We start from the raw sequence: 24,448 nt of genomic DNA, 5'->3' as shown, positions 1-24,448 counted from the left end.
CTGGATCATCTAGACTTAAAGAACTAAACTCAGCAGCAGCTATTTCTTGCGCCTCTACCACACTCTTCTCTGATCTACACTTTTCTTCAGGAATGTGCATGGTTACATCCATATGAGATGGAGATATGGATGCTGCAGTAGCTGTCAGGTCACCAGAACTCTGACTAACTGGAAGATCAGGCACCTTCACACCATTCATGTCGTCACTGGGGCCGAAAGGCTCACCATGAACATTTGTGTCTATGTATCTCAGGAGAGCTCCTTCCTGCTTAGACAGAAAAGCTTCCTTTGCTTGCTTTCTTTTTCTGAATGCTGCCCCAGAGGGGCATTTTCTTCTTTCACTCATGACTGCTGTTCTGTTCCAGCTATACTGGCTCTCAACATTCAGTTGAAGGGGACAAATAAGCAGGCTGGTAGCAGGGCCTGAGTAAGGGAAGATGCAGTAAGGGCCTAACTGGCTCCTACTACTTCAGTTGACTCCCTGTTCTCCTCAAGTGGGTTCAGGGAAGCAGCAGGAAGCAGGAAGCTCCCTGAGAAGCTGGTGTTAATTAGTCCAGGCTCCTGGAGGTGCTAGAGAGGAACATAAAGGCTTCTCCTCCTCTCCTGCTGCTTTCTGTTATTTCCTCTCACCTTTTCTCCCGCCTGCCTATTATGTCTCTTGTGCCCTCCTTCCTCCAGCACAGCACTCCACCACCTCTGTGGATCTAGAGCAGAGAGAATACATATGCACCAGCAACAGACACAATTTTCTATACTCTGGGTCCTAGTGGCGACCTCCCACAGTCTGGCACCTGAGGCGTCCGCCTCAGTTCACCTCACGGTAAGGCCAGCCCTGGGTGTCCATCCCACACAAGGCAGAGCGGGTTGTTATGGAAAGTAACCTGATACAGCGCGCCTTGGGGAGTGCAGAGCCTGAAAGCTTGATTGATGAAGTCCAGCTCAGGAGGCACAGGCTGAGCTAGCATAAACCCAACAAGCTGAGGCCAGAAATGGGTGGTATGGAAAGTAGTCTGCACTCACTCTCAAGGAGAAGGGAGCTGTGCTCTGGGCTATAGAGTCTGGCAAGAAACCAAAGACAGGAGTAGTCTACAGTTACTTCCTAGGAGGAGGGGGTTTAGGCTTGTAAGCCCAGAGGAGGGGACCAAAAGATACAGCAGGGAAATAGCAACAGGGGCTGGGGGAAAGGAAACTGGAGTTGCTAGACATAGGGCTGGAACCTGGAATGATGAGGCCTGGGTTGCCCTGGAAAAATGACATAGGGTCTGGACTGGAAGACTGTGTGGAATGGCAAGTGGATAGTTGAACCTGTGGGACTCTGATACCCTGGAACGGGAGGAATATAGTGACCTGGCTGGAAGTTTTGCAAGTCCTGGTGAGTAAAGAGGCATGAGCAATATGTTGGAAGTGGGGTGAGGGGACATCAGACGTGAGTAGAGCCAATCTCCAGACCCAGCCACAAAGAGGTACCCAATGGTGAATGAACCCCACGGCAACTCCCTTAAGTGTAGTAAAAGCTCCCAGCCAAAATCTAAAGAGCTACCTCTATAAATCTATTCTCTCCTCTTTCCAGTCCCTCTGCAAAGCTCCCTTGTTTTGTAATACAGACAGAAAACCGTGGTCTGATCATGGTTAGGCAGGTGGCAAGCTGTGATTTCTTACTCCATCAGGATAGGCAGTGCCTATTTTTGTGAGCCTGTTTTTTCCCCTGCTCTGGCCAGATTGTTCATCTAATGAACTTGTTTCTTGTTGTTTAAATGTGAACTCTCTGGGGGACAGAGACTGTCATTTAGTTTGTGTTTATAACATGCATAGCAAAAACAGGTGCTAGAACAATTTTTATAGTGGTCCGCTGATGATGGAAACCATCTATTTGGTGTCTGTTATTACTACTTCAGACAAAAGGTGTGGCAGTATCCCCAGTATCCCTAGTTCCAGCACCACTGTAGCAAAATGAGGCCCAAACCAGGTTGTCTTTTGAGTTACCACAATGTGAATGTTAAACAACATCTACTTCTTGAAAATAAAAATGTGTTACAGATCACTGGGAGCCCAATTAGGTTCTCAGAATCAGTAGGTCTGAATCTCCACTGTCTCATACCTCTTGTAGTCATTTACAGTGATGAGCTGCCAAAATATTAACAACAGGTTCCCTCCTTCTCACCCCAGGAGGGGGTCATGGCCACCTCCCTCCCCGCGGGACTCCTGCCCCATCCAACCCTCCATGTTCCTTGACGCCTCCCCGGGACCCCTGCCCCTCCACCTCCCTTCCCTGTCCACTGATTACCCCCTGATGCCCCATTCAACCCCTCCTCTCATTCTTGATTGCCCCCCGGGACCCCGCCCCATCCAACCACCCTTTCTCCCTGTCCCCTGACCGCCCCTGGAATCCCTGTCCCTGACTGGATGACTGGAAAAAGGCTACTGTAGTGCCCATCTTTAAAAAAGGGAAGAAGGAGGATCCAGGAAACTACAGGCCAGTCAGCCTCACCTCAGTACCCGGAAAGATCATGGAGCAGGTCCTCAAGGAATCAATTCTGAAGCACTTAGAGGAGAGGAAAGTGATCATGAACAGTCAGCATGGATTCACCAAGGACAAGTCATGCCTGACTAACCTAATTGCCTTCTATGAGGAGATAACTGGGTCTATGGATGAGGGGAAAGCAGTGGATGTGTTACTCCTTGACTTTAGCAAAGCTTTTGATACGCTCTCCCACAATATTCTTGCCAGCAAGTTAAAGTAGTATGGGCTGGATTATTGGACTATAAGGTGGATAGAAAGCTGGCTAGATCGTCAGGCTCAATGGGTAGTGATCAACGGCTCCATGTCTAGTTGGCAGCTGGTTTCAAGTGGAGTGCCCCAAGGTCAGTCCTGGGACTGGTTTTGTTCAATATCTTAATTAATGATCTGGAGGATGGCGTGGACTGCACTCTCAGCAATTTTGCAGATGACACTAAACTGGGAGGAGTGGTAGATATGCTGGAGGGTAGGGATAGGATACAGAGGGACCTAGACAAATTAGAGAATTGGGCCAAGAGAAACTGATGAAGGTCAAACAAAGAACAAGTGCAGAGTCCTGCACTTAGGACGGAAGAATCCCATTCACATATTACAGACTAGGACCGAATGGCTAGGAAGAAGTTCTGCAGAAAGGAACCTAGGGGTTACAGTGGATGAGAAGCTGGATATGAGTCAACAGTGTGCCCTTGTTGCCAAGAAGGCTAACGACACTTTGGACTGTATAAGTACAGGCATTGCAAGCAGATTGAGGGATGTTGATCATTCCCCTCTATTCGACATTAGTGAAGCCTCATCTGGAGTACTGTACCCAGTTTTTGGCCCCACACTACAAGAAGGATGTGGAAAAATTGGAAAGAGTCCAGCGAAGGGCAACAAAAATGATTAGGGGATGGAGCACATGTGTCATAAAACAGATAGCTAAGCGTTAAGGTTTCTTTTACCTGTAAAGGGTTAAAAAGGGAACCAAACACCTGACAAGAGGACCAATCAGGAAACGGATTTTCATAGCTCAGGGAGGGAATGTTTGGGTCTGTGTCTTTGTCTGGCTCTCAGCTATGAGAGGGATCTTTTTCTATCTTCAAGCTTCTAATCTTAGTTTCCAAGTTGTAAGTAAAAGGTAGAAAAATAATAGGCTGTTATTGGTTTTTTTGTATTTTACATGTGTGTAGTTTGCTGGAATGTTTTAAATTGGATATCTTTTTGAATAAGACTGTTTATTCATATTTTCTTTTAAGCAATAACCCTGTGTATTGTCACCTTGATACAGAGATCATGTTCATGCATTTTTTCTTTCTTTTTTGATAAAGCTTTCTTTTTAAGACTTGTTTGAGTTTTTCTCTCTGGGTAGGCTAAGGCACCAAGGAGGGAAATTCCTCTTGGTTAATCTACGGAGGTAAATCTCTGCAGCACAGGGAATTTGTGGGAGGGGGAGAGAGATAGAATCTTTTCTGTTTCCTTGTATTTGGTTGCTCTTTGTGGAAGAGAAGAGACATGCTTCTTGGTATTGTGATGTAAAGAGGTTGCATCAGTAACTCTCAGGTTAGCCCAGAGAGGAAATTCGGGTGGGAAGAGAGGGAAGGAAGTGGATTATTCCCTTTGTTGTGAGACTCAGGGCATCTGAGTCTTGGGGTCCCCAGGAAAGTTTTGGGGACCAAGTGTAGCAGCACTGGAATTCCTGGTTGGTGCAGTGAGATCAGATCTAAGCTGGTAATTAAGCTTAGAGGAGTTCATGCTAACTTCTCAGTTATGAACGCTAAGGTTCAAATCTGAGTAGGAAGCTATGATATACATGACTTATGGGGAAAGGCTGAGGGAACTGGGATGTTTAGTCTGCAGAGAAGAAAAATGAGGGGGGATTTGATAGCTGCTTTCAACTACCTGAAGGTGGGTTCCAAAGAGGACGGATCTAGACGGTTCTCAGTGGTACCAGATGACAGAACAAGCAGTGATGGTCTCAATTTGCAGTAATGGGGGAGGTTTAGGTTGGATATTAGGAATAACTTTTTCATTCAGAGAGTGGTGAAGTACTGAAATGGGTTACCTAGGGAGGTGGTGGAATCTCCTTCCTTAGAGGTTTTTAAGGTCAGGCTTGACAAAGCCCTGTCTGAGATGATGTAGTTGGGAATTGGTCCTGCTTTGAGCAGGGGATTGGACTAGATGACCTCCTGAGGTCCCTTCCAACCCTGATATTCTATGATTCTCTGACTGCCCCCTGCCATCCCATCCAACCCCTGCTCCTTCCTGACTGCCCCCCACAGGACCCTTGCCACCATTCAATCCCCCTTTTCCCTGCCCTCTGACGACCCCACCCCTATCCACCCCTCCACAACCCCAAAACTCCCCTGCCCTCTTCCAACACTCTCTCCCTGCTCTCTGCCCCCTTACCGCGCTGCCTGGAGCCGCTTGGCTGGGATCAGCACTAGCATCACCACGGGACCTGAGCCTGGCCAGGCCAGGAGCTGCAACCGCGGGGCCGGGACCAGCACCTGCACCGCGGGGGCCGGGCCGGGAACCAGCACTGGTGCTGCGGGGCCTGGCCAGCTGGAGCCGGGGACCAGCACCGGCGCCGCGGAGGCCAGGCCCAACCAGCCGAAGCTGCGGAGGCCGGAGCCAGCAACGGCATCATGGGGCCCAGGCCAGCTGGAGCCGCAGGGCTGGGAACCCGCTCCGGCGCCGCGGGGGCTGGGCTGGGCTAGAGCTGGGGGTCTGGAGCCAGGGGCACTCGGCTCGGGCTGGAGCCAGGACCGGGCTGGGGGCGCTCGTGCCAGAGGTGCCAGGCTGGAGGGAGCCGCTAAACCGGCCATGCCTCCACTCCCCCCGCGGCCCAGCTTACCTGGCCCCTGCTTGTTTCAGGCTTCCCACGAATATCTGATTCACGGGAAGCAGGGGAGGGGGAGGAGAAGGAGAGTGGAGCATTCAGGAGAGGAGGGGGGAAATGAGCTGGGGCCGGGACGGAGTGCAGGAGCTTGTGTTAAATAAATCCCTTTAGAACCGGTTGTCCTGGAACAACCATTCTAAAAAGACTTCTAAATTTAACAACCAGTTCCTGCATACCGGTGCGAATGGGCTCCAGTTCATCACTGGTCATTTACACCAGTGGACACAAAATACTACCATTCTAGTTGGTTAGCAAGTACAAATGACTGCAAAAGGTGAAAGCTATGGCAAATCAGTTGCAGTGTGCATTTGCGATTCCCACTGACTTTAATGAGGCTTACCTCCAAGCAGAATTGGGCTCTCTGATGGAACAAAAGACAAAAGGTTTTAGATCTCTTTCACATAGGAGCCTTTGATATCAACATCAACACTTTTATCTAATTAAAATTTACATTTGAAGCAATGTGAAAATTCCTCTCATTAACAGTAAACGAAGGGCACCCTGACCAGGATTTTGACAAGATTAACTACTACCTCTACACTAAGATGCCTGTTTAGAAGAAAGAAGTATGTGGAGGATAAATATGACTAATTAGAAGTCCCTTTTCCAGCTGTTTTGGTGGCTTAACATTATCTTTGCGTGCTCCATACACACAGTGAAACAATGCAATGTAGAAATTTCTGTTAACTGCTCCCATTTTTCTTTCGGACAGGACTCAGAGGTTACATTGTGTCAGCCACAAAACCTGACTTTTCAAAGAGTTACTTAGAATTTCTTTACTAGAATCTTTGAGCCCAGATCATATAATAAACTAGACCTTCCCCACTCCTATAGCCACAGAACAAACAAATTTTGCTCCCGACAGTAATAAGGCTCTCATTAAAGAAACTACTATAGTTTCAGCTGGCTGAAAATTGTCTTGCAACATGGTGATGGAGGGCACTATGCTACAGGAACAATATCTTATGATTCCAAGCAAAATAAATAGAAGTGTGTGTAATATTTGTTGTGGACAAGGATGCTGAAGTCCCTGCTAAAGATTTGGGAGCCATATACTACCCCATGGTTATGAATCACATTGAGGAGACAAATGTGCTGATTTTGTAGAGTTTGAGGAGATGGAAAGGGAAATAATCTACAAAGTTAATTCCTTCTGCCTACCACTATCTCCTGCATGATTACAATGCAAAAGCTCTGCTTCATTCCCCAAGGAAATAGGGAACTGGAAAGGGGGCTGTGAGACTTAAGATGATAGCAGCCCCATCTGGCATGATCCACTCTCTGAGCAGTGGACTTATGTAACTGATCACAGCAGTAACTCCACCACCTCCAGGACTTTCAGAATCTGGGATGAGGTTTACGTATGTGCTTGTGACTTTACAGGACTAGGGACTATCCGATGCCACACGTGTAATAATTCACCATGCTAAAATACATTATACTATTGATGAACAAAAACTAAAGAACCTCTATAGAATCTTTTAATCAAACAAAAGCAATCATTTTAACTAGACCTGCTAAATTGATGCAGCTGCATTGAGTGTAGCAGCGCCGATTTAGCTCCATAGTGAAGACCAGCCCTGAGTGAGAATGAGTGAACTGAGGCTTCTGAAAGAAAGCCAGAGATAACTGCTTCAGTATCAGAACTGGAAAGTTAACTACAATCTTCTTTCTTCTGAGTCACTTCAGAACTATCTTAATGATGCCACAGAGACTGAATCTAGGATGCATGATGCTTTGCTGACTCCTCCTGCTCTAAATCCTTGAACTCATGAGTTGGAAACTGCTGTCTATAGATAGTAAGGTGGCCATGTTGCTAATGGGGCTGAGTCAGAAAGATGAATACTACTGGACCTGCTGTTTTTCAGTAGGATCGTCCTGGTGAATCAGGAGGGGAATGTTTCTATCACTCCTGATGTTGGACAGCAGGATCTTTCTGCCCCTACTGAATTCCATCCTGTCATTGGTTAAATATGACTTCTTTCTCCAGGTCTTTGAGTTGACATAATCAATGGACACTTCTTGTTTTTGTTTGTTTGTTTTTTCAGTTTTTTAAAAATAATAGTTCTCTAAATTTTGCTATTTTTACACTAAACTCATGGTAAGATTGATATAAAATTATAACATGCTTATAGATAATGACTGGAAAGAGGAATTTATGAAGTTTGTTTTTAATGTGTACTTGGCTGGTGAAGGTACTAATGTGGTTTCCAGCAGCGAGGTCAAAGCAAACTGCAATTATATTGTAAACAATAACACTGTCTCATCCAGACAAGATACACATTACATGTATTTGGCCACTTGGCTATACACACAATTACTTTTTACTGAGAAAAGAAGCATAAGATGCTATCTTCAGTGGTGATCTAATAAAATTAGTTTCAAGGGTCTGTACTAGCAGAAAGAAGGGCAGACTCCTTTGCTATCCATCAACTAGCAGTCCTAAGGTCATATGAATCCAGAAACCAAGGTGCAATGCCTACAATCTAAAAATACTCAAGGTTGTCCTACAAGAATATCTCCCAGTCTCAACTTCTTTCATATTGCTTCTTCTCTTTTCATCTAAAAAGGAGGCTGCTGCTTCTTGCTATTTTGATTGAGATTTTGCACAACGTATTGTTCACTCTCTGCTTCCAAGGATTTATGTCTGTCTTTCCATCAAGGTGAGATTTAAAAAAAAAAAACATGATACATTTTAGCCCCACAAAAGGCTCGTGTGTTTGTCACTTTACATGGCTGGTACCTGTCAGTTCTTGAACCATTTTTCTTCTATTCAAACACAGACGTCATTTTTATTCCAAAAGTCAGATCAATGGAATGACCTTATTAACACCAACTTCTTCATGGGTGAACATTGTGATACCAAAGAGCTAAAGATGTCTAATAAAGTCCTAATAAGAGGCTAGTCCAATTACACAAAGTACAGACTACTGTATTTCTAGGGTTCACTGATGCTGAGCAAGTATAAACCCTAGAAATGTGTCAGTCAACCTATGGAGGGTGGAATTCCATCATACCACTGCTTCAGGTGGTTGTAGGGAAGTTGGGAACTCTATGCACTTTGTAAGCCCAGAAGAAATGGATATGCATTTTTCATCAATGCCAAGTATAATGGCGGCTTTCACATCTCTATTGAAGAAGTTCTTCACTATCTTTATGTCAAGACAGTGTGCCATGCAGGATACACATGGGAAATAGCTGTCACACACAGCCAAAACATGTGAAAGGCAATAGTCCAGGGAGAAAGGTGGCTGTCAAATATTCTTCTACGACAACATGCAATTTATCCAAAAATGTTTTTCTATATACTGCTTGTCATATCCACATATGAACTAGGAGTGTGCTGGTGAATTAGTGCTTGCCTAAGTGGGGACACTCAGGAAAATTACTCTAAATTAACTAAAGATGTGAATTTAAAGTGGATTATTTCAACTGCATTAAACATAAGAACATAAAATCGGCCATATTGGGTCAGACCAAAGGGCCATCTAGCCCAGTATCCTGTCTTCCTACAGTGGCCAATGCCAGGTACTCCAGAGGGAATGAACAGAACAGGTAATCATCAAGGGATCCATTCCCTGTCGCCCATTCCCAGCTCTGGCAAAAAGAGGCTAGGGACACCATCCCTGCACATCCTGGCTAGTAGCCATTTAACGGGAACCTATTCTCCATGAATTTATCTAGTTCTTTTTGAACCCTGTTATAGTCTTGGCCTTCACACATCCCCTGGCAAGGAGTTCCACAGTTGACTGTGTGTTGTGTGAAGAAATACTTCCTTTTGTTTGTTTTAAACCTGTTGCCTATTTTAATTTCATTTGGTGGCCCCTAGTTCTTGTATTAGAGAAGGAGTAAATAACATTTCCTTATTTACTTTTTTTACACCAGTCATGATCTTATTGACCTCTATCATACCTTACTCATCTCTTTTCCGAGCTGAAAAGTCTTAGTCTTATTAATCTTCTCCTCTATATGGCAGCCATTCCATACCCCTAATAATTTTGTGCCCTTTTCTGAACCTTTTCCAATTCCAATACATCTTTTTGAAAGGGGGCGACCAATTTGTACATAGTATTCAAGATGTGGGTGTACCATAGACTTATATAAAACAATACGATATTTCTGTCTTATTATCTATCCCTTTCTTATAATTCTCAACATTCTGTTTGCTTTTTTGACTGCCACTGCACACTGAGTGGATGTTTGCAGAGAACTATCCACAATGACTCCAAGATCTCTTTCCTGCATGGTAACAGCTAATTTAGACCCCATCATTTTATTTGTATAGTTGGGATTATGTTTTCCAATGTGCATTACTTTGCATTTATCAACAATGAATTTCATCTGCCATTTTGTTGCCCAGTCACCCAATTTTGAGATTCCTGTGTAGACACTTTCATTTAGAAATAAAGTGGTCTTAATTTGGTTTTCTTTCATTCACTTCAGAAATTAAAGCAAGCCCATAGATTGACATGGATAATGTTGCTAAGGCTGAGACAATGTGTACTAATGGAAGTGTAACAGCAGATTAGCCATGTAGCCATGGTTTGACCTTGTAACTTTTAAGTCTGTGCCCTACTGAAGCATTCACCGCTTGGCAATGTTTTGGCTCATTTTTTTTTCTTTTTGGACAGGAGGGTAAGCCATTATCTTTCAGAATTCCTTATCTTCACATCAGGAACCTGCACCTCTGCAGCACCGCTAATATTCCACAATAGGAACCCGGGGTCACCTGACAGTATTTTTATCCCTTGTTATATCTCTTGGCAAAGCCTCAGATGTTGCAGCATTGGATATCTCCTGCAGACATTAGAAGGGGTATTTATGGCATTGACCTGTCTCAAATAAGGCTGCACATGCCCTGATAAAATGTGATATGTTAACAAGGAAAAGTTTCCTTCACATGAGCTATGAAGTGCCTTCCTTTTTATCTCCTGAGCATATACGTGATTATCAATCATTGAGTTTGCTTGATTTTGCATAGACAAGGTACCCAACTGGTGATAATTAAGTGTGGACTTGACCATCGGATACCTCAGGCAAGCAGCCTCATGTCAATGGAAAAGTAGACAGCACTCACAATTTCAGATTTTATGCTTTAACAGATGCTGTATTTTGTGTTGTGCAATGATGGTTATTGCCTATGTGGATCTCTTCTGAGAGCAGCATAGGACTCCCTAGCACTCTTATTGCTCTCTGTGATCTCTCTTGTTCCACTACTAATAGTATCCATCCTTCCCCATGTTACAGGTTATTTTGCAACACTGCAGGAAAAAAGGTTCAAATACTACACTATGGAGAGAGTGCCATGCATTCTTCTACTAGTTTTATGTGTGCTAGGAAACAGAAAAAAAAATGCTGGTTTCCCTAAGCTTAGTTACTGTCATCATCTCTCCATTGGAAAAATAAACTGAGTCATCTGCAGAGGAGCCCTCCTCCTCCTATGACCACCCAAGAACAATATTCACCAAATCGGAAAGACTATCCTTATACCTTGGCTTCTTTCTTTTCCCAGTCATCAATTCAAAGATTGTTGTGGTCTGATTCTAGCAGAAGACTTGTGGTGTCAATGTTAGGACTGTCAGTATCTTCTCAATAAGCCCTAAATGTTTCTTTTTAAGCACACTTCACTCCTCTTTCACACTAGTATTCTGCATACTGCTCTTGTTTATTGTGTGTACTGAAGACTAACAGAAGTTGCAAATGTGCCTGGATCACTGCTTTAGCTAACATAGCAAAAGGGCAGAATTTGCAAACCTTTCCCCAGACTGAGGCAGAGCACCAGTACAGACACTACTTTTCTGAGCTGACTGCACCTTTTCCAATAGGGAATGTGATATGCAGATATGGTTATTATAATTGGTGATGAGGTGACAGAATCTGAAAGACTACTGTGTGGGGGATGATAGCACAGTTAACACTGCAGTCCCCACACACAACCCCAACCAGAGGATGGATATCAAGGCCATTAATCAAATGAAACAAAGAATATGAGGACTACACCCTTTACAGCTAAACACAATCAAATATAGAGGCTATTGTGAAAAATTTGATTGTTGTGAATATAATATACTGTCAAAGTGAATTTCATGGTATGTACAGACTGTTTTTTGTAGTCATCTAGCTGCAGCAGAGTGACAGAAAACTGGAGACCATTAAACTCAAATACTTAGCTAATATGACATTTACACTTTTGTATATAGGAATGATGGGACACTTAATATAACATTCTCCAGCAGCCCCTATCATATGCCTGGGACTAAACGCTCACACACAATTACTTAACTATTGCAAGTTCTATGAGATGACCGTGGTGAATGATTACTCAGGCAGAGTCCCTGCATTGAAAATGAATGCTGTTAAGCACAGTGAGGCACAGAGCCAGATCAATCCTTAGCCAGCCATAAACTCAAAAAATGGAAGCAGGCAAGAAAACAAATGCATTTTTTCAAAGACCAAAACAATACAACCCTGTGAGTCACTAGATTGCCACTCAGGAGGCTGCATTAGTTAAGACGGTTCAATCACAGGATCCTCAGTAAAGGGACTGCTGGGAGGAGGCTTGGATCCTGGGATAGAAGATGTTATTTCTGTAATCAAAGAGATCCTGAAAATCACTGCAACTGGTATCTTTGTGGCAGTGAAACACACTGATGCAATATGAGAGATCAAAAACAGAGATATTGCACCACAAAAACTATCACAACACAAGATTAGTCGACATCTTTCACCAATACTATTATTAGGAGGGAAATGTTAATACTCATGAACATCAGGGCCTCAAAAAGAAAAAGAAAAATCAGCCTGATTGCAGATGACTGCCTACTTGAATGTTACTTAGATAAAGTAAAGACAGGTATATTGTGGGATATGGGTGCCCAAATAAATATAATCCTGGATCAAAAGGCACATACTCTCTGCTCATCTGTGACAACTTTACAAACTTCTGGGAATGGAGGGAAATCTTGACGTGAAGGTGGTGAATGGGACTAAGATTGCTAAAGATGGACTGATGTAACGTTCAGCTTGGCCATCCATCGTACATCAGTTGGGATGGAAGGTGAGGTCCAGTTTCCATTGCTGTTAAGTAATGAACCACTGGAGAAGCTTGTGATTTATTACAGAGTAAACAAAGACTTCTGAACAAAGGGTGTGAAAGAAAAAATTTCCAGTCTGCGTTCATACATAAAAAGCAAAGGTGCAGAACTATATCTCAAAATTAGCAGATACAACACCAGTTTACCACCAGCCCTACATCTCTATTCTTAGAACAGTGTCCCTTTCTATATTGGAGGTGGGGGGCAGGAAGGGAGTTTGGTCAAGCCAGCATGGAGATGGCCTACTCCTGGGACGGGAGAGAGGAGTGATTAAGCCCAGATATGTGGGAGCTGAGCCCCGCCTTGTGCTTCAAAGTGCACATGGAAGTGTGGATGGGGGAGAAGGAGGGACTTCTGTCTCATTTGCCAGCCAGGGTGTGGGATGGGGAGATTAGGGGAGCTGACTGGCTCTCTTAGACTCCCCTCTCAATTTAAAGTCTTTCCAGGTATCTGGGAGCCATCTTGACAGCGTTCTCCTCTGCCCATATAGTTGAGGAATGAATGAAATCCCTGTTGTTCCCAGAATCCTTTCTGGTTTGGCTAAAAGGATGGGATATTGAGTCTTTATACTGATCAGAGAAAACTACTAGTAGACAGACACATGCTACCCAGATTTCCCAGAAATACTGGATGACTTAGAGTGAAGAGAATGCTTTACTGTACTTGATTAGTTAAATCCTATCCCTTAACTTTCATGAATGACAATTCCCAGAAGCTGACCACACTTATAACGCCATAGGGGACTGCACACTGTCTTTTGAGGTTGACAAATGTACCAGCAGCTTTCCATTGCACAGATGAGTGTTTGACGCATCTCTGGAATGATACACAGATCCCAGTTTTACATGACATCATGGTGAATAGCAAATGTTTGTCCAACATGTAAGGAAACTGCTTAAGAAATTGGAAATCAATGATGTATAATAAAAACTGGTAAGACCTTTTTATATTGATCTCATATATATGGCAATTCTCTTTTAAAGTAACTGATATCAAAGTGTGAAATTTTCACAAACTGATCGCCATTCAAAGTTTGAAGCAAGAGAAACTAAAACACTCTAAAATGTACAAAACCCAATGGACTTTCTGGAACACTTTTTCATAGGCTAACGAGAGTTTTTTTGTTCACATTGATAATACCTTATATGAGCCCATAAAAGGAACTAGCGAGCAAGAAAAGAGGCAGAAGAGAGGGAAAATAACTCTTGCTGTTTAATTCCTGCTCAGAAAGTCCACTTAAAAGAGAATCCCCAACCACCAAAATGTTTCGGAGGCTGGTGAACGGTTTATCAACTCCTATCTCTCTTGCCAGTCTCTCCTCAGTCTCAGCAATCATTTCTTTTGAACATTGAGGCTTCAAATGAAGGGCTAGGAGCAATATGGTATCCTTGGGAACAGGATAAACTGTAAACAATAGCCTTAGTCAAAAACTACTGCTAGATTTCAAGTTAAAATCCCGTCTTTGAAATAGCTGTTACTGGATTATCTAGAGAAATGTGAGTAGTCTGAGTGGGACTACTCATGTGTTTTTATCTTTAAGTACATGATTAAGTACATTGCTGGATCAGTGCCTATTTTATTATATGCCACTATATACAGTGAGGGGGAGAGGGTTAGTCCTCACACTTGTCATAGCAACAGCAAAACTAAATGCTATAAGATAATATAATTGAAATCTGCTAGTTTTCTTATCAGAGATAGGCATTTCCAGGCCTATGTTGATGCAGTTTCCTTTACTAGACACCCCTGAATATGAAAGAATATATGGTGCAGTGAACCCCTGAGGACTTGTGAGATAACATCCTCATGTCTGATATACAAGAACAGTGTAAGGGGCTAGAGGGTCGATATCTCTCACTCCAGCATATTATTATTAATCTTCCATTAGCCAAGAGCAGCTTAAAAGAAACAGGTTAAGAACCCCACCCCAAGGTCAAGGGCAAAAATCAACAGATCAGTAGAGCAGAGATGACAAGACTCCTGATAAGAGAATGAGAAAATAAGAAAGAACTCCTGTGTAGACAGGTAGCACCCAGGAAACTATTTGTGTTATCTGAACTACATAAGCCATTATTTTACCACTTAGATGAAAAAAAAATAGCTCTAGAGAGATTCTACTGGCCATGAACAGACACAGCTTATAGAAGCAATGGGTTTTTTTCAGGATCTAAATTAGAAAAGACCTAATATTCAGAAAAAAAAGGGGTGTCTAGTACGTAATGTGGTTATTGGGATATTCACTGCATGACTGCACCAGTTTAGCTTAATAGCAGCCTGCTGGAACAAACAAGCAGGAAACAAGACAAGGACTCAGTATAAGACATCTTTCAACCAACTCTTAATGGACTGTTTTACAAGATTATGAGAGGACAACTGGCTGGAGGAGATTGACTCAACTCTCCTGTGAAGCTCACCACACTGGTTTTGGACTCACATGGCCAAAAGACACAGGAAGAAAGAAGACTAAGATTTAAATGGATTTTCTCTCTCTTTCTTTCTCTCACTGGGGAGAAATAGTTGTCAGGAAACTGCTTGGAGGGACGGACCCCTAGCAGGGCCTCTGAAGAAGCTAGGTCTTTCTAAGCTCCCTAAGGGCAGAGGAGCTTAGGTAAGATAGATGTGTAATCCCTTTTTCTCCTTTGTTATGCTTTCTTCCTGTTGTTAGGACTAAACAACATTTTTGATTGAGAAGGCTGCCTGGTCATTGTATTAACCACTGATCACAAGCTCTCAAAGAGAAGAAGAGCAAATACCAAAACCAGTGATTGGTAGGATAAGCACAATTGATTTACAGGGTACAATCAGCCCATGTCTCTGTCTAGGAATGGGAAAATTGTGTGATTCTACCCTAGGGAAGTAATGGCACAAGGCCTGAGTGGTCTGAACTCAGAGTGGCCAGAGAAGGAGTTACAGTTGCAGCTAGCCCTGTAACCATAACCATCTATGAGTAGAATTTTAACATGTGATGCTTTGAAAACATATTAGTGATAATAAGGCACCTCACTAAATTTGCAAAGATCTTCCCAACAACCAATAAATCAAGCACAAAGGCTGCTGATAAAATATTCAGAGATTTTAGCCTTCACTTTGGATTTCCTGAAGAGATGACTTAGAACCATAGAGAACAAAGAAGGCAACAACTATTTCATCTTCAAAGACTAATAGGAAGAATGGATGAAGAGAGCTTATGAGATTTCAGTGGAAAACAGTAAGAAGTCAGCAGCAGGAAAGAAAACTTATTAGAAATGGAAAGCTCTGAACAGTTCTGTACCCAAAAGACAGATATCTTGCCAGGCCACTGTCTAGAGAATCACTAGTCATATTGAGAAGACACAATTTATTCTGTCAATGAGGATAGGGTTTGCATACATAGTGAAACTCCAAAGAGGAGTGGATATAAGTAAAGTAACTTTCTTTGCAACTTCCAATTCATACTGATCACCTTTCTGCTGAGAACCCAAAAAGGTAAAACACAAGCATAATGGCAAAGAAGAGAAGATATTAGGAATAGAATCCAATGGGCTGTCATTTGTGCCAAATGAAGACACCCATAGCTGGATACAGTTACAAATCTATTACAATTGCCATCAGAGGGCAAAATGCTAGGCGGGCTTCCAGTTCACAGAAGTAGCAAAGTGGGTGTTTTATTCAAAACAAAAGTTAAAAATGGAGGGTAGAGTTTCAAACTAGGGACCATTTGGAAGAGTTGCTCATTGTGGTTTTCATCTGGCAGGCTAGCAGTATCACACTTCCCTATGAGATGGATTGAGATGCAGAAGCTAGTAAAGGCCTGGGGGAGATGGCTCAGTCCTTCAAAAGTAAGTAGGGTTCCCCTCCCCCTTTCTTGGTTTAACAGTTGGACAGACAGAGAAACCCAAAACAAAGTGGAGGTGGGAGGCAGGCTTCAAAGAGTGTGAGAAGGAAAATCCTGCTATGGAAAGACAAGGAATACTAGAACAAGTTACCGTAAAGTGATTTGCAGTCCCAATAGAAAACAGTTCTGGTTAGCTTTCAAAATTAGCGTTGATGTGCCTGTATATTCTTCCCAACCTAACCTTCCATTCAGAATGCAACACAACACCTGCATGTTCACACACCCAAATTGAGAGCAAAAAGTCTTCTAGATAGCCAGCAAATCTGGTTGATCTCTTTTGGACTTTAGGAGTAAATAACCTAGTTCTTTACATATGGATTCTCCTAATGCAGCAAAATATAATACTCTTCCTTGTGAAAAAGAGGATAGGCAAAGATGTAAAATTTTTAGGCCTCTTTATCTGCTACTATGTTGCTTTCACTAAAATGATCTCCCTTTACTCTCTGCCTGAGACATTCAATCCCCACAATGACTTCCTCAGTTTCCTCCTGTTTATAAAATGAAGCCATCCAATCAGTGAACTCAATCCATTGCATGTGTTCTAAGTGATCTGTTAAACCATTTAGATAGTGAATTCCAATACAGTAACTCAAAGGGGCACATAGGACCTAATATTGTTTAATAAACCTATTAGGACATTTATGAATAATGAACACATTCATGAAATCTTGCTGTGTTCATGAAACAATTCACAAATGAAAAAAGGCCAAATCTGACAAATAAATGGTTCGCATTCATAAATCCCAAGGCCAGAAAGGACCATTGTGATAATTTAGACTGACCTCTGAACTTCCCCCAAAATAATTCCAATGAATAGTTCGATGAGCTGTAATTGCAAAACATATGTTTCACTATAAAAGATATACCAGGTACTATACTGCTTCAAACATAGATATACCTTATTATGAAACACTGGCAGTTCAGTATTCATTATGGTGGGTTGCTACAACATCAAATCTTTTTTTTTAAGATAGGAATCTAAAAGGAACCTATCCATTTAAGGGCATACAGCCTTCAAGTTACATGACCTATCATGACTAGAATGCATACAGTACAAAACTTTCTGAATTCCATACATTACACAGTGCATCACCTACATTATATGTTGCAGTGAAACTGCACATTTAGTAGTGCATGTGGAAATATCCCAGTCCACTACGATACAGTTATAATATCTGGCCCTATAATGACAACAGGTAGATTATTACTTTCACAAACAGGCTGTCTTCTGTGTAGTCTGTATTTTACAATCTTTAATATTCTTCCATAGATCATCATTTAAGTTAACTCTGTTTTTCTATATAAAGGCACTATAATTACTGGATTGGGAATCCTAGCACATACATAGTTTTAAAACAAAGCTTTCTACTTTGAGAAAAAAAAATCCTTTCTTATTCTACTTCTTGGATTTCTACATACACTATCAATATTTCATTGTACAAGTTAACAAATACCGAAATTTTATCTGTAGCTCTGAAGACTGATGTACATTTGGAAATAAAACAGATTTTACACAACTTGCTCACAGTACACAACCCTCTATTCTATATTTCTGTATTGCTTTATGAGAAAGATATGCTTCTGAGTACACCAGGTTTTTATAGAGCCAAACAACAAAACAACCAAGTGAAAAAAAAAGTTCAGCAATAACCCTTTACTATTTGGTGCTTCCGCTTGATGATAAACATTCCTCCCAGCTCAATGAGTGATATGAGGTGACTGAATACCATAACAAAAAAAAAAGTTTCTAAAAAATTGAGCAAATTGTCTGTAAGGTCAGAAAAAGTCTCCCACAGTATATAGCAGGAAATATTTTCAGAGTGGTGTTTGGGCTGTGCACCATGCTCAAAAATTTCCTTATAATGTAAAGTTTGGGTTTTTTTTTTTGAAATACGTGTAAATACATGCAGCATGTGTTCCACAGTAAACCATTTGTGCATTTTTGCTAAACTATAGAATTCAGTGCTTTCAGAAGTATCTTTGTAATCGGTCACCTCTGAAATAGAGATATAGTCTTGATCAAAAATCCACAGAAGTCAACTCTATTTTCAAGAAAGTTCCAGTGTAAGTCCTTGGCTCTTTAAAACAGTCCTTTAATGAAGGCATACAAGTGAAATTTTTCACTACAACATGCAGCATGTGTTTCAGAGTATTATCTATATAGCTATATGCTCGGGTGCCCTTGCTGAATTACTTATAAGTTGGAAGTGTAAGTAGCTTCAAGGATTACTACCCTTCCATCTGCCAGAGGAATGATACAACCTCTACCAAAGGAAACAAATAGTATCCAAGGAAGATGTGGAACCCTTACATCAGCTCTAGCATAAGGACCCTACTATACACAGGAGAATAACATCACAAAAAAATTGAGGCTGAGGGGAAATTTTGTTATCAAGATGCTTCTAAAAATGATATTGTAGAAAAAAAATGAATTATAAGGCGAACTTAGGCAATGAGATGTTAAAAAGTCATCTATTTTAAACTGTTTTAATTCATTAAATTGTTTAAAATGACTGCCAATATTGTGAAAGGGTGCAAGTGATGTTACAGCAACAATCCAAGGAAAGTGGGATTTACTGGTTTTTCTAATGCTTTGCAATTTTTTGCAATCACTGCATGAGTCAAAATTACACAGTGAGTGCAAGGTTACAGTCCTACAAGCCTTTGGGGTCAATTCCAATTACTTTACAATGAAAAAGTAAAATACAATAGTAAAAAAATTCCTATCAGAGTTATGGGGTGCCCATGGGAAAAAAATGGCTAGGCAGTGTCATCGTGTCTGCCCATCTCTCAGACCTGTTATCAGTGCCTGTAAGATTAACAGAAGCGAAACACTGTATTGCAATAATGCAATTAAAGAGCAAGAAAGCAATACGTATTGGACTGCTTTATGATTTCATAATTGCAGCTTTGAGGCCCTTGCCCCTAACAAGCCCAGCTAAACATGGCTCCAAATACATCCCAGACTGACTTCTTAAATTAGATATTTTCATCTCAGTCCATTTACCTGCTACAAGATTTTAAATAGATTATTCAGCTGTTTTACTCCTGAAAAGCCAAGGAACCTTGAGTGAGCTAACAATTTTTATATTTAAAAGGTATTATGAGCCCAATTTGAACATCTAAGGCCAGATCTTGCTGTGGGCAGTTAAGTGCTTAACTTCGCGTATTTTCCTTCAATGCCACACCATATTAGGCCAACACAATACAATCATCATTTTCTATCTGAAAAGAAACACATGGGAGTGAAGAAAAAAATTTCACAGGGCTTGTTACTGGTTTTCAGTTTGGAAATAAAAGGGGACTGGCACCTGGCATTCTGGCAGCTTAGTGACATAAACAGCATGCTGGAGGCTTAGCACAGCAGTGTACTACATTCTAATCAACAGTGAGAGCCCTAATTAATTATTCCACTATACACCACACAGTGAAAAATAAGAGTAAGAAAGTAATAAAAAATGTGACTTTTGACAATTATTAGTAATAAAAAGAAGATAATAATTGCCAAAAAAAAATCACAAAAGTTATGATGTTACCTGGCTATGACAAAGAGCACACAACTGACACCCAAGTAAGCCAGCAGAATATACATCCAGATATCAGGGGAGAGAGGATTCAGGAAGGAGAAGACGCCCGGGTTTGTACCATTGGGCTTGCGGTACAAAATACTTATTCCGAGAGTCATAAAGGGCTTGGAAAAGTCGATGACCTTCTCTCGAACATAGGTAATAGCCAGTGGTGCAACTGCAAGGTCAGCTTTCTGTTGACAAAAATATAAAGAGAAGAGAAACAGGCCATAAGTCAGAAGCAGCAGGCAATCAAATTAAACAAAACACTGACTTTACACTTGGAGAGGTGTACCTATTATGATTAAATTTAAAGCTACCCTCTTCCTCTAGTAAGGAAGCTGATTAATTCTGGTTCTCTTTCACTGAGTGTTTCTGAATTACCATAGCAGTATTTAGAGATATTCACAAAGCTATTACAGGAATGGAAGGCAAAGGAGGCAAAACACAATATCCTTCAGAGGACCTGTGTCTTAGCTCTTCCTGATCTCTCTCTTAAAATTCCATTTGGCTTTGAGTGTCACTTCATATCTCTGCTTTATAAATTCTTAAATGTGCTCTTTAAAAAATAGTAATAAACTTAAGAACCAGATGTGAACATGAATGTTCTTCAAGTAGTAATTCTATAGACATAGGGTGAAATACTTGATCTGCTCAAGTCAGTGGGAAAACTCCAATTAACTGCAATAGGGCCCATAGCATATGATTCCCCATTCCATTACACTAGCTTGGCTCCAAAGAAATGATAGAACTAGACCCATAATATCTTACATCTATACATTTAGAGCCAGATTTTGATTCCCTCACTGGCATCTTGTCCCAAGAGTAGACCAATTAACTTCAATGAGAATCTTTATAGACTAAGATATTGGCAACATAAGGAATGATATCACAGTCTTCCCCAAAAACTTTTAAATAGCTTGGGGTAGGGGGAGGAACTAAGAGTAGAGAGAGAGAAGGGTGCTTGTGTTTATTTTAGCAGAATATTTTGATGGAAACAGAAAATGTACAGAACAGTTTTACTGTGACAATTAACAGTCTCAAGTATTGTTCTCATATATGCTGCACTTGCAAAACAACCATGGGGAACAATTTCTAGCTATGTAGCTAGATCCTTACTAATTTGCATGAATGACTAGGTGACCTCATTGTAAGTTACTGAAGTTTGTGACCCATGAGTAAGTGAACAATTAAAAAAACACAAAAAAACACCTCACACTTCACTTCAGCTGCAATTTAGTTTTAATTATGTCAAAAATCCATAGCAAACTAGTAAATATACAAAAACAAAAAAAACTACGAGGGGTTCGATGGCACCTTAAAGACAAACAGATTTTTTGGGCAAAAGCTTTCGTGGGTAAAAAGCCTGTTTTTTTTTTACCCACGAAATCTTATGCCCAAATATATCCGTTAGTCTTTAAACTAAAGACTCCTTGTTGTTTCTGTGGACACAGATTAACACCTTTCTGATACTTAGTAAATATACTGTATTTTGAAAATATAATGTCATCAAAGTAACATGCAATCTAACTACAGCATTGACCATTAAAATCTGTATTCATGGCTGATGAAAGACTGGCATTTTGGGGGGATGATTACAAAGTATCCAAGTTAAGAAGGTGCAGATTAGCCAGATTCTATAATAGGCTATAGAAAGAGAGAGATGTAATGAGAGAGATGGTATAACCACTGTGAAAATAGCATGTTATTTTCAAAATGCCTGTCTTAAGCCTAAACAATACAGTTGATCTACAGTTAATTTCCAACAATGTAGTATAGATTAATATATTTTTCTCAGTTTGTCTTATGCGGATAACCAAAAATCCCATACATGTTGTTTCTATATGCTTCAGTCATCATTACATTTTTCTCAGTTGTGGATTACTTTGTGCTTGCTGCATACCATTTCATAAAGTTCTGCAATCTGTGAACTGTATTTCATTATTCCTATACATGTTTATGATGTCACTGAATTTACTCTATGGAGTTTGTTATTTGGGCAAAACTCAGATAACATCGTGAAAATTATTTACTAAGAGCTCAGTATTGCAAGGTGCTGAATGCGCTCAATTCCCATTTGTGCTCAAACCTCAAAAGTATTACTCAGACCCTAGCATAGAAATGTTGCATCATAGGAGAGAGAAATATCTGTATTTGTGGGCCACTTTTTACTAATGCCACTCTGTATGATACAGAAAGACTATATGACTCACTTGGATTAAAGGCTACAGCTGCAGCTTTTTACTGAAATATAAAAAAAACTGTAGCATCACCAGGTAGCCATTAATTCTTGTGCTAATCAGTATCAAAGGCTGAGGGTAGCTGTTATACACTCTGAAGAGATGCCATTCCCCATGGTTCTATAACACAGGCCTTCTGGGTCAATCGTTGGCAATGAGGGTTGAACCCAGGACCTCACGATCTTAAAACATGAGCCTCTGGTTCATAGGTGTTGGAACTAGAGGTGCTGAGAGTGCGGTAGCACACTCTGACTTAAAGTGGTTTCCATTATACACAGAGTTTATAGTTTGGTTCAATAGCTCTTAGCACCCCCACAATAAAATTTGTTCCAGCACCTGTGCTCCTGTTAGCAAAAGGTGTAGAAGACTCACTCACCTTGATTTGTGGCCCAGCTATTAGTAGGGGGGGGACACGAAGTGCTACACCAAGTGCCAGTGAATTACACACTTTTCTTGGCCAGGGAAGCTCATGCATTGGCTAGAGCTGAAACTTAGGAACCATTTCAATGTTTCAGAGAAATATATTCTCATCTGGGGCCCTATCTGTTCATGGTAGTAGGCCATTCTCACACACTTTTCCTCCCTTAGAATCCGTTACTAAAGTTGTGCAAACGTTATGAGAAAGGAGGCAACTATCATCTTCTAATACAAGAGATTCCCACCAGCCAAGCTGCAATATTAAAAAAAACAAATGTCCCAGGCTTTAGGAAAAAGAATGTATATTGAACGGGGCAATTAGCTACATACTGTATTCCACTATATTGGATGGTTAGAGCTCTGCTACTCCTCACCCCCTTTAAAATGTTCATATATAGGATACTCATTTATGGTTTGTATTCTAAATATTAAAGTGGTTGTAATAACAAATATTATATTTAAGGTAAGAAACCACAATATAAAACATTACCTTAGCTTAACCCCACTCCAATTATACATTTGTATGCTGATGCTGCTTTACTGAGTCTAAATATCTTAGAAGAATACATAATAGCTTATAAAACCTTCTTCAGCTATATTTGTCACTGTACAATTCATGCATCAAAACGTAATAGGACAAACTCACAATGCAATATGAAGGAGATATATGCTTATGTCATTTGCAAATGAAAACCTGATAGCTATAACATGTCTATTCCAGTCTATTCAGGTACTTATACTACACCCAGAACTGTGGCTTCTAGATTGTGTAGAATTTGTTTTATTTTCACAGCACTGAATCATCATCTTATTGATAAGCACCAAATCAAAACCAAACCAAACTACAGAATATATATATGGAGTTGACTTCATCCCAATATAATTCCACTCGTGTCAATGGAATTACAATAGGGATGAAACTGGCATGTTGGTTATTTTCCCCATCTTTATGAAAATCTCCATAGCAAGGTATTTGTGGGGTGAGAATTATTTGGGGCATCAACTTAACAAAACACTTCATTATCAGAAGTCCTTGGTGTCAGTCTAACTATTGTGCTCAACACACCACACACAACTGATCCAGCGGTATTAATTCCATGGTCCCAGATGCTAGATACTGTTGCATATCTTCTAAAATCATCAAGGGAGTCTGCATGTGTAAACATTGTAATTGATATTGTAAAGATATATGTTGATTCAAGCCCAGAGCTGTTCATTTTACAGTGATTAAGCTACTTACAGTGATTAAGTACTCTTAAGGTATGTCTACACTGCATGCTTCATTCAGTGGCTGTAGTGTAGGTACCTGCATAGCCCCCTTAGCAGGAATATAAACAGCAGTGTGAACGGTGAAGCATGGGGCTTACGTGAGTAAAGACACACCTGATGGGTATGGGTGTAAGTACATACCTTGCATGGCTCTCTATTCACCCAAACTCTGCCCCCCTCCATCCACACTGCTATTTTTAGCAGTGTAGTATCCTGCTGCTGGAACCTTTCCACACTATATGGAAAGACTCTGGCAGCTGGGAGGCAAAGAGAAAGGCTCTACCAGCTCCTTGCTGCTGGAGCCATCCCTCACCACAGGGAAAGAAATCTGCCATGGGAAAAGGTTCCAGCAGCTCCAGTTAAAAAAATAGACTCAAAGAACCTAAAAGCAGCAGAGAATCCTGTGGCACCTTATAGACTAACAGACATTTTGGAGCATGAGCTTTCGTGGGTGAATATCCACTTCGTCGGATGCATGTAGTGGAAATTTCCAGGGGCAGGTATATATATGCTAGCAAGCAAGCTAGAGATAACGAGGTTAGTTCAATCAGGGAGGATGAGGCCCTGTTCTAGCAGCTGAGGTGTGAAAACC

At 41.1% G+C, this 24,448-nt stretch overlaps 1 protein-coding gene across 1 annotated transcript in view; it reads right to left on the bottom strand.

The window, feature by feature from the left end:
* The window catches only part of GRIK2 (glutamate ionotropic receptor kainate type subunit 2), a 600,313-nt gene that overhangs the window by 172,384 nt on the left and 403,481 nt on the right, over positions 1–24,448 (bottom strand). Inside the window, exons 12-13 of the mRNA XM_032799954.2 lie at positions 19,901–20,124; positions 17,462–17,545 (exon numbers count right to left, since the gene is read on the bottom strand). Of these exons, the coding sequence (XP_032655845.1) occupies positions 17,462–17,545; positions 19,901–20,124 (308 nt within the window). The remainder of the gene's footprint in view (positions 1–17,461; positions 17,546–19,900; positions 20,125–24,448) is intronic.

The sequence above is a fragment of the Chelonoidis abingdonii genome, chromosome 3 (assembly GCF_003597395.2).
Source record: "Chelonoidis abingdonii isolate Lonesome George chromosome 3, CheloAbing_2.0, whole genome shotgun sequence".
Taxonomy (NCBI): domain Eukaryota; kingdom Metazoa; phylum Chordata; order Testudines; family Testudinidae; genus Chelonoidis; species Chelonoidis abingdonii.
The sequence above is the reverse complement of the archived record's forward strand: the minus strand, read 5'-3'. Positions and strand labels throughout refer to the sequence as shown.